Source organism: Solanum pennellii, chromosome 12 (genome assembly GCF_001406875.1).
Source record: "Solanum pennellii chromosome 12, SPENNV200".
Lineage (NCBI taxonomy): Eukaryota > Viridiplantae > Streptophyta > Magnoliopsida > Solanales > Solanaceae > Solanum > Solanum pennellii.
In genome coordinates this window covers 13,833,461-13,844,795 of record NC_028648.1, presented here as the reverse complement: position 1 = coordinate 13,844,795, position 11,335 = coordinate 13,833,461, and the positions used below count along the sequence as shown (strand labels likewise).

Here is an 11,335-nt window from a genome sequence, read left to right as displayed (position 1 = left end):
TATACTGATCACTTCAACATCAGATGACCCCAAATATTTATTGATGTATATACAATTTGGATATGCAAAATGTAAAGTTAATTAAGCTTCATCTTCTTTCTGTTACTAAATGAGAAAAAGAGCAGATCATATATCCTCACACCTTTCAAACATTTTTTTTGTTTCAGTAAACAGTAGTGCGTAATATTTTTAATATTTATTTCAGAAACTTTTTATAGCATGTAATAAAATTATGCATGACAACTTTTGTTGATAATCGCGTGAACTGCTCATATTTTTGTAGGATTTATTAATTTTTTGACAATATGCAATAAAAAAATGAAATTGTTCATTTATATATATTTAAATGATATTTTATGTTAAAAATGATACTTTAAAGATATAACTTAAATTTGAGATATAGTTGAGTGGATGTTTTTAGAAAAAAAAAACTCTCTTAGACAGGATATCTATTCTTCTTCCCTTTATTGGCGCAAAAATAAAAAGCCCTAGCTCTCATACAGCACAAGAAGATGCACGAAGCGAGAGGAAGAAGAAAAACATAGCTAATCAGTTTCTGCAACTTAATAGCTCGCATCGAAGGTTTGCCCTTCTGATCTATTTCTTCGAACCCTAAATTTTCAGATTTCTTGCCTTTTTCTTTAAATTTTACATTTCTTAGTTTTTATGGATTTGGTTATGGATTTGTTTCTTCAAACGATTTTTTTTTGGGTTCCGAGAGTTTCCTAGTAGATGGGTTTGTTGGCAGTTTGAAATTGTGAATTCGATTTTATATTGGGTTCAGGTTAAATACTATGGACTTAGATGGAAAAAATACGTCTCAAGAGAATATTGATTCAAAGGGGGCTTTCCGTAAGCTCTCCAATGATGCTGTTAACAGGAAATACAGGCGTCGGACTCCTGTTGGTGGATCATCCTCGTCTGATGGTTAGTTCTTTAATTGACACAAAATACCTGCTTTTTGCGTTTGTCATTAATAATTTTACTTTGTGTATGTGTGCCTACTTTTGGAAGCTGAAAGTGGAAGTTCTAGGCTTGACTTGATATTTTAAGGCAATCTTGTAGATTTGTTAACACCCAGTTGCTTCTTTTTCCTGAATTTGTGAGATACTTGCATGTGCACGCACATTTTTTGAAGTACAAATTTACAATGGTTATAGCAAAAGCTCCGCCTGTTTGCGTTTGCTGGTCTTTAACTTGAATAGAGTAGGAGGTTGCAATAGTGAAAATAAGACATGTGACCTAGTACAATAGGTAATGATGACATGATGGTATAAAAATTTATATATTATATCACATATATATCCAACTGTATTGGAATGAAATGGACATGAATAGTGAGGACAATTTACCGGACCTCATCTAATTGGGATTGAGGCGTAGTTGATTATTGGATAAACGTTCTATAGCAATTAATGTTCGTGATTGAATTGTCTAGGAGTATTGCAGTTTCTATATAAAAGCCAGAATGTGCACTCTAATAGCTTCTTACTTTTTCACCTTGGATCAGGATGAGTACATATTACGCTCCTTCTTTGTCCCATTTCTCTCCAACATCAAAATAATAATTCTATTTTCAAAACTCTGGAAATTCTGTATTTTTGGGTACAAAAATAATGATATACTTGTCTAACCCATTTCTCTCCAACATCAAAATAATAATTCTATTTTCAAAACTCTGGAAATTCTGTATTTTTGGGTACAAAAATAATGATACACTTGTCTAAATAATAATCTAGAAAGCCTTTATCTTCGCCTTGCAATTGCTTCATAATTAACATATTGTAAGTCCTTACTAGCCAAGAGGTGTTTTTTCCCAGTCAAGTAAACTGGACACCTTTCAGGATATGGCATTCTAAGAGCTAATAATGTAACTGAGAAGAAAAAAATATTATTTGGGTTGTTTGCGTTCGCTGAAGATGACTAGGATTAGTTTGATTTTTTGGTTTCTGATTTGTGCCAATTTAGACTTTTCTAATTATTATTTACTAGTTTCTACGAATGTGAGATGTATGTTAGCAATCTTACATAGATATTCAGTCGATCTACATTTCACGATGGTCAATCCTTCATATGAAGGAAGAATAATTTGAATTTAGCATAATATATTGAGGATAAACTTGTGACTTCGATTGTCATTTGGTGTTATATTTTAAATATTGAGGTGGATTTTAAGCAAAAATATAGAGAATATTAAACCCAACCCTTTTAAACCAAAAACCTCATATCTGTTCTATTGTGCCAGTGTAAAATCCACACATACTTAAATGCCCAAAAAAGTTCCAAGTTACAGCTTAATACATGTACTTAACTTTTCCTTGTCGTTGCTAAGAAAAGATCAACTAGGGTCCGAAATTAGGTTACAAAACCAGCAGAAAAAATGGGCAAATGGTCCTTAATGTATGAGGGTCAAAGTATTTGGTCATTGATATATACCACTCAGGGAGAAATAGTCCATTATGTATACAAACTGTTAAGACTTATGGTCCAAATCCCCAACATTTTCACTTTAAGTATATGTTAAATCTAAACCCCAAACCATCCGCGTCACCTTTCATAAAAACCCACCATACAACACCGACTATATTGTCTGTTAAAACATTCATCTCAGACAATATCTTTTGTGGAAATATTTTATGTCATACCAGAACACCCTCGAAGTAATTTGCTTCTCCAGTTCCAAATTAATAAATTTAATCCCTGTAATAAGGCTATCTTTTAGGGCTTCATAGACACAATCTAGTTATCATTTTGAATCTGCCTTTGTGAATTTGATTATCATCTATTAAAGTTTTCAATAGAGCTTTGTGCTGATGATAAAGATCTCGGTAAAGCTTGACATGTGATGTTTGCTTCTTAACTATCCCATCTTCGGTGAATGTAGGGAGCCCTGCCCGCAAGAGGAGCTCTAGTCCTATCCCATCAAGGAAGGATGATTGGCGACACAAGGATGATTATATAGATAGGGGTTCCAGTAGAAACCGACAAGATCGAAGTGGTGAATCTCAAAGGCAGTCTGATCGACAATCTTCTAGGAGTTCCCGCAATTACCATAAGCAAAATGATTATACCAGACATGGCAGGCATACTGATGATGATGATAAAGGATATTCAAAGCTAAGCTCTCATTCTCGTCATGATTCAAGAGTGGACAATTATGGCAATAACTCCAGGCGTGATAATGATCATAGATCAAGACACTCCCCACGTGACACTGACAAACACTACCGAGATAGGTACGGGGATTCAGGGCATAGAAGCAAGAATCAGGAGAGAGAAGCTTCATCGTTCAAAGATAAAGATTTATCATTTGACAGAGTAGGATCAGGTAGACGTTATAATAGCTCTAGCATTGACGATAATAGATCCAGGGAGAGTGACAGGTATAAGGAGTATAGAGACAGCCGAGATGAGAAAGGGAACCGTAGGAGCGATCACAAGAGTGATCGTTCACCTGCTTATGAGGAGTCTAGAAGCAACAGAAATGAGTCAAATTCAAGAAAAGATCCACAGGTTGATGCTATGGAGTTGGATGGTAAGAAATACACCAAAGAGGAAAGGAAGAACAATGAGGACCGAGAGAAGATATTTGCAGACAGAAATGTTGCTTCTAGTAAAGGGCGTGTGTCGTCTCCATCTAAGAAGTCAAAATTTTCAGGCATGGATGAGAGTTCTGCACAGGGAAAAGATGGTATTAACCACCTTTTTCTTCTTCCTTGACTACTATTATTATGTTTTTAGTTGCACTGTCTTTATTTTTCATCCTTGAATCCAGCAAATGCAGCTGATGGAAAATTCTCTTCGAATTCAAAACAAGGTCAAGATCTAAACAGTGAGTTGTCTTTGGAGCAGGGCGTGAAAGACTCTGATATAGATGCTGCAAAGATTGCTGCAATGAAGGCTGCTGAATTAGGTAAATAATCTTCTTTTATTTTCTTTTTCTTTTTCCCGGAAAAAAATATTTTGTAGGAGAAGTTCTAGGAAATAAATTTGGGATTAAGTTATGTTTGGATTATATTTTGATGAAAATTTCTGGAAACATGTGTGAGTTCTTTTAGAAACCTACCTTTAGTTTGTTTGGTTTTCAGGCAACACTTTGGTCTGGTTTCTGGAAGTCAAAATTGTTCTCTGACCACAGCACTGATTTCGTTTTGGATAAGTTCTTGAAATTGTTCTCTGACCACAGCACTGATTTTGTTTTGGATAAGTTCTTAAAATGTTCCTTGCATTAAATGGGACATCAGAATATTTTGTTTCTGGAAGTCAATACCTCCTATTTGACTTCTGCTCTTGTTTTATCTCCATCAACTGAAACTAGGTTATAAGCTTTTTACAGAAACCTGAAACACACTGGACCTATATTAGCTTGTTTTTTTCTCCAAACACCAATCTTTACTATATGTTCAAAATACCATCATCTCTCAAATCATAGAACTTTAAATTGTTTTATACTTCAACATGGCTTGGAGCATCAACACCCTAAGCACCTCCCCCCCTTTCCCCTCTTTAGATACTCATTTACTTTTATATTGATGGCTCTAGCTTAATATTAAGGTTTCTAAAGAATAACAACATTGTGATGTTACTTTTTATATCTTTTGAGTTCTTTTTTGCATGGAAAAATTTGATATTATTTATTTGGGGGTGATAAATGCAATGTTTCTTAATCCAAAAGGCAATCTCTTAAGCTTATCTCCTGCCACACCGACAACAATAACATACCAAATGTGATCCCACAATGAGGTTTGTGGAGGGTAGGTTCTATGCTGACATTACTCTACCTTGTGTGTAAATAGAGAGGTGGTTTTTGATAGACCCTTGGCTAAGAAGTGTTCCAAAAATAGTTTGACTAATGCAAGAGTAAAAGTTATGGTGAAAATATTGTAGAAAAGAGAAGTATCGACAACTAAAATAGTAAAGATAACCTTGAGTAAAAGAAACAACATTAGTAGTACAATTTGAAAAATAAGAAGGCATTGATAAGTAGAAGAGGGAGAAGGCCATGTGCTCTAAGCTAGAACTATGCTCTCCCGGTGGAAGGAGAGAAATTGCCTCATTACCTACTAAACCTTTACCTTCAACATCGACCTCCATGCTTTCCTATCTAGGGTGATGTCTTCCATGAGCTGAAGATGTGCTTTGACATGCCTAATCACCTCTACTTCTCCTTAGACCTATCATTGTTAGCCTCTTGCATCTTCATGTCAGGACATCAATGATCCTTCTCTCTACATGCCTACTTCCCACATCTTGTCCACTATAGAGGCTACTTCCACCTTAATCCGTATATCTTCGTTGCTAACTTATCTCTCCCAGTGTACGCACACATCCATCTAAGCATCCTCATCTTTACTATATGCATCTTCTGAATGTGTGAATTCTTGACTAGCCAACACTCTACCTTATACAACATAGATGGTCTAACAATCACTCTATAGAACTTGCCTTTTTTAGTCTCGGTGGCACATTTTTATCACATAGTGCATCTGATGCAAGCTTCTGTTTCATCCACTTTGCTCTAATACAACATGTTACATATCTTCTTGTTACCTTAGATTATTGACCTAAGATACTTGAAGCTGTCTCAAGATGACATGCGGATCAATACTCATTTCCTCATTCGCCTCATGAAATGTGTCACAAAAACTTGCACTCTAAGGTGTCATTTGGTTTGGAACAAGTTATCCCGGGATTAATTATCCTTGGATAAGTTATTTCACCATTTATATGAGATAACTTATTCCATCACTAAGGTATAAAAGGTGGGATAAATCCCAGATTGCCTAATAGCTCCAACCAAACATAGGATTAAATAGTGCTGCATTTTATCCCTTGGATTATTGTACCTTATACCTCACAAAAAATGACTTCTAAGTATTGTCTTAGTCTCACTCAACCCGAAACCTTTAGACTGTAGTGTCTGTCTCCAAACCTCCCATGTATCGTTCACTCTGTTGTTTGTCTCGTCAATAATACTATGTCATTTGCAAATAATATACAACATGGTACCTTGACCTCCCGTTGAATATGTCATGACAATTTATCCGTCACCAAGGCAAATAAATATAAACGGGCTAAGAGTTGATCCTTGGTGCAACCCCTATCTTGTCTTGAAAATTGTTCTAGTCTTCTCCTGCTGCTCTCACTCAAGTTTTACTTCCATTGTATATGTCCTTGATTGCTATTGCATGTCATATGTACACTTTTAGACTCCAAGCATCCTCCTAAAACCTCCCTAGGAACTTTCTTGTATGTCGTTTTAGATCAATCAACACCATATGTAAGTCTCTCTTCCTATCCCTTCACTTTATCCCTATATTGCTCCAAATCTCCTTAGAAGATGAATGGCTTCCGCGCCCCGGCTTGAATCTGAATTGGTTGTTTGTACCTAGACCACTTAAAAACTACCTCGGAGCACCAGATTGGTTTCAAAGAACCATGATGTGTTTGAGAATTAATTCTAGATCTTCAGCTTCAAAAAAAGATATGTTTGAGAATTAACTACCACGAGGTGAGACTCACATAAATTGCTGATGACAAGAAAGTGCTCGTATTCGAGTTTTGGGACCCAAAAGACATTAGTGTTTATTGGGTCAAGTGACACCAATAAACCCACAAGGGAATGGATAATTAACCTAGGAGTTACAAGTTCTTATGAGGGAGAGTTGAGCTAAACCATTAATGAGTGGCAAATGCTACACAAATAGGGTGTGACGCCCTATTGTTAGTCATGAAAGACACCCTATCTCCTGCTACCAGAATGTAAATAAATGAACAAGTTAGGCCTGAATCCAAAGCCAGTTTGGTCAGTTATACTAGTCTTGCAAATCGATTTTGCTTCAATAGTGCCAATTCAATTTCATTACTCCGTAATTTATCTTTTATGACAAAGTAGGAGTATTTATAAGTTAGGCTTAGAGTCTGGTAGCACCATGTCTGTCGCAGTATTTTGACATCTGTTACCATCTCGTCTACTGTGTTTCAGTTATCACATTATTTCAATGTTGTTACTGGTCTTTTTGTGCATGCTCTTCATCCTTATAATTGACATGTTTTCTTCACTGCGATATTTCAATTTTCATAACAACTTTGATTTGTCGCACTTGCGCCAAGGGTCTTTCCGAAATCGTCTCTCTATGTTCAAGAGGTAGGGCTTAGCTCTCCGTATACTCCACCCTCCCCACTCCCCAGACCCCACTTGTGAGATTACACTGGGTATGTTGTTGTAGTGGAAGTATATCAATAGTGTGTAAACGTTAGTTCCAATTAGCTTGTATCTCTTGTATGAATCCCGTGTCTCATGTGTTCTGTTCTTCTCTAAATGTTGATGGATTTCTAGAGATTGCAGGAGGTGATTTCTCTCCATGTGATTTACATTTACCTCTGTGTGTAATTTTTCCCCTTCTAGGTGTGTTATTTACACACTGATTGCACATTCACTTAACCTCGCCTTTTCTACGATACTCATTTTATGGATATGAACGAAAGCTAGCATTTGCTCCTACAAAATATTATTGTTTGTGCAACTGTTCTATAAAAGTTGCCTTTAATTTTGGTAGGTATCTCTTCTCTATCTCAATGATCTTGTTTTTGTTCTATATGTTACATCATCATCTATCATGTCATTCCCCTAGAGTTTTCTGCATTTAGGATTGGAATCCCTGCTAATTTCTTCACTTTAAAGACTGTTTGGCCTAGTTTTTGAGATGTCGGAAGTGGTTATTTTAAAAAATGCTTATTATAGGGATCTGAATTGTTTGAACAAGTTTTTAGGTAAAAAAGCTTTTGTATTTTCTATTTTCAGAAGCTGTTTTTCTACTAAGCACTTTTGGTGAAATACAAATTGCTGCTCTAATATTGAAAAAGTGTTTTAAATTGATTAGCCAAATACACTACAAATCTCCAACAATACTTTTCGAAGAACACTTCAGACAAAAAATGCTTTTTAAAATAAGTAGATTTCTGTAAACTTGTCCAAACACACTAGTTGTTTTTATCTTACGGTAGTGAAACTCATGACCAAGGTTAGAGCTACACTCTTGTTAGGATGTCCAATTGGACACCCTTCGTCGGAAAATTGTATTGTATATACCAGTAAACTGTAAAAGAAGTGGTTAAATAACATATTTTGGACACCTTGGCACAACAATGTGGTGTAGCCTAGTGGCTTCAGGCGCCTTAGAAGAGCCAGGACGTGTGAACTTTAAAGTGTTCGTGTGATCGAATTTCACTTGCAGCAACTCTTTTTCACTTCCTTGCAATTTCTGGACACCCTTCATACTCTTTTTTTTACTTCCTTGCAGTATCTAGACAGTCTTTGAGAAACTTCTGGCTCCACCACTGCCCGTGACACTTATATTTTGTTCGACTGTCAATCTTCTACTTAAAAAAAACCACACTCATGCATAATTGATATTTCAGTTCTTGGTTATTCTCTTGCTGGTTTCATCAATTTACGTAAGGACAATGATAAATTTTAACTTGGGGTCCCAAGAAAATTTCTGGCAGTAATTTTAAGATGTTAGATGAACTTTTCACATTAAGACATATATACTACTTGTTTTGTCCACTTGTTAGACTTTAGAGGCATGGATGATATATTGTTCATTACAAATATTGATGAGGGAGTATCAGTGTCCTTATATTGTTAGTCAAAGCATAAGTACGAAGAGACAGTTCTTTCGCTTATAAGATCTGTTTGCATGTGTATTATTACACGATGAGTTTCTGAGATGTCATGGAAGGGTGACCTAAGGCAAAGTTGACTTCCGTGATTATCTTCCACCAAGCAAAGCCCCCCAATAGACTTGTTAGTGCCGTATGTGGAAACTAATATCAAGATCATAATATGCAAAAGAAAGATCCAATGAAAGTCTCCTTTATAATTACAAGAACACCAAATATGGCACCAGGGGTAGAGCACCAGTACAGAGATTTGAATGTTGGCTGAAACTTTGACAACTATAATCACCATATACATGCTTTATAAATCTTAACTTAGAAGTCAAGACATGACATGACATAAATAAGCTGGAAAAACATGATGTAACTTCTTGGAAGCCAAATTGATCCATATTTACATGAGCTTACTTATACCATGACTCCAAGCAATTTGTTCGGCTTCATTGCAAGGCCGTGGCTCTTGGAGAGAATACACGCTTATCTTTAAAGTGAGTGTGCAGATTGCGGGAGGGTATGGATGGACCGTGCCTGCTGACTACTGTGGGTATTGTAGGCTAACAAGTGCTTGGCACGAGCTAATAATGGGGCGACATAGACACCAGCCAAGTTTTCACTTGGCACAGCCATGACCACTTGGTCGTCCAGTGCGCTAAGCGCTTGGAGGCTTGCAAGGCACCATGTGGCATAGATAGGAAGCAGCATCTGTACAATAAGATATTATGTATAGTATTTATTTATGTTTCTTTAGTGGTCTATACTGATGGTTGTTTGACTATATGTGCTTTATTCAGGAACTATTACAAAGTTCTTATGTTTGCAATTATATTTCTCAGTAATTCATTAGGCTATAAGGCTATTCATATTATCTTATTGATTTAACCTTTGCAACATAACAGTTAATAGAAACCTTATTGGAACGGGTATCATGACTACTGACCAAAAGAAGAAGCTGCTGTGGGGAAACAAGAAAACCACCACTAATTCTGAAGAGGTAATTTTGCTCTACCTATGTGTCCTCTTCTCTTTGTGTTCCTGCTGGTGTGGGAACTTATTCCCATATTATCACTCTGCATGTCAACCTGCTGCACCTTCTTCACCTCTCCATAAAACTTCGTATCACCTTTGTCAGCTTATGGGGGCAACAATATGAAATAAGTTACAGCTTGTGTATAATCTCGATGAAATAAGTTACAGCTTGTGTATAATCTCGATAAATTAGTTCCATTTCAAGGGGATACATCTCTTAAAAGTGTTATTTGATCCATTTTGCTGACAGGCTGTAGCAACTTGATTTTGGCTGTTGCATCAACAAATGTTTTTTTTTTTTGCTTGTTATATCTCTTTATCAAATGTTCAATGTTATTCACTCTCTTGCTCTTTATATGGTCAATTGATGGTCGATTATGTAGTCCACTCATCGATGGGATACATCACTATTTGGTGATCGCGATCGACAAGAAAAGTTCAACAAACTCATGGTAATTTCCGTTCCCTTTTATTTACTTAAGATTGTCAAAAGTAATAGCTGCCATCAGTGTTGAGTCCTATTAACTTGTCATCTCAGTAAAGTTTTCCTCGTATGTACTAACACACTTTTAGAGTCTGAGGTTGCCTTGGTGCCTATGGCCAATTGTAGGGTGTGAAAGGCGACGTGCCGACGGAGAACAAACCAGTCATCCACGATGCAGAGAGGCAAAAGGAGCTTCAAATGGACTTAGAGAAGCAATACACTGCTGGACTTCGCCGAAGAGACGGTCGTACAGTTGGACTAGGTCTCTAAGGACTTGCCTTGAACATCTTTGTATTTTAATGACTCTTTTGGTCCTGGTGTTGTGTTGTTTTGCAATTATGGAGCTGCATGTATTGTTTCGACTTAAACTATGTATCCTGAAATTTACGTTATCTCGTGATCAAAGATTGTATTTTTTAAATCTATGTTATGGACTCAATCTACTGCTCAGTTCCACCTCAAGTAGTTCTATCTAGTATAATTTAGTGTTGCATACTGCATGCAACACCATAACAGATCTTTGCTAATCTGTTGGATACTGCATGCAAAAATTAATGGTATACTACTTATGTATTTTGTTATACATCGAGTTATAGTAAAACTGTAAATGAAAGAAAAGCAGATTGACTTGTTGGGTGATTGATAGTATCTTATTCCATAGCTTTCTTTTACTTGTAAATCTGATATTTTAATATGTGGATACAAGCGTGTGATATTGCTGTATGAAATTTTTGGAAAATGCGTCCAATAACTGTACATTTTGCCAATGCTTGGCTACCAGCTTAACCGTAGTAGTTCAATGCCCAGACAAATGACCAAATGTACCTCGAATCTGAAGAACGAAAAGGATGCAACAGCAGCAGTGATGATTCTCAACCCATTGGGAGATGTGATGGAGCCAGCCCAGGTGGGAAAGGGGAAGAGCTTACAGGATCAACCACCAACTCAGCACATTCTAATGAGTTTCATCATTTGGATTGCGAGGGAAGCCAATAGCGCCAAGTTTATGCGACAATGTGATGCTATGTCAAAGTTCACAAGCTTACCATGGTTGTGCTACTTTAAACAAAAATGACTGATCATAAACATCTCATTGAGGAGCTGAAATTCAATACTCATATCCAGTCTCCTGCTAATGGCATC

The 11,335-nt window shown here is 36.5% G+C and overlaps 1 protein-coding gene across 2 annotated transcripts; it reads left to right on the top strand.

The window, feature by feature from the left end:
• Positions 1-423: 423 nt before the first annotated feature.
• Positions 424-10,685, top strand: LOC107007350 (arginine/serine-rich coiled-coil protein 2). 2 transcript variants are annotated; one of them, XM_015205939.2, is made up of 7 exons: positions 424-582; positions 785-927; positions 2,885-3,691; positions 3,785-3,913; positions 9,579-9,673; positions 10,092-10,160; positions 10,282-10,685. In XM_015205939.2, the coding sequence occupies exons 2-7, from the start codon at positions 795-797 to the stop codon at positions 10,666-10,668; spliced, it is 1,620 nt and encodes a 539-aa protein (XP_015061425.1). In that variant the 5' UTR covers positions 424-582; positions 785-794; the 3' UTR covers positions 10,669-10,685. The 2 variants fall into 2 exon arrangements, with proteins under 2 accessions (XP_015061425.1, XP_015061426.1); XM_015205940.2 differs by having other exon boundaries at positions 3,776-3,913; positions 10,319-10,631.
• The last annotated feature ends 650 nt before the right edge of the window (positions 10,686-11,335 follow it).

Excerpts from the sequence above, each read along its gene's own strand:
- LOC107007350 (XM_015205939.2), top strand. The coding sequence starts at position 795 with ATGGACTTAGATGGAAAAAATACGTCTCAAGAGAATATTGATTCAAAG. Across the intron at positions 928-2,884 it reads TGGATCATCCTCGTCTGATG|GGAGCCCTGCCCGCAAGAGG; the intron begins GTTAGTTCTTTA and ends CGGTGAATGTAG. Across the intron at positions 3,914-9,578 it reads AATGAAGGCTGCTGAATTAG|TTAATAGAAACCTTATTGGA; the intron begins GTAAATAATCTT and ends GCAACATAACAG.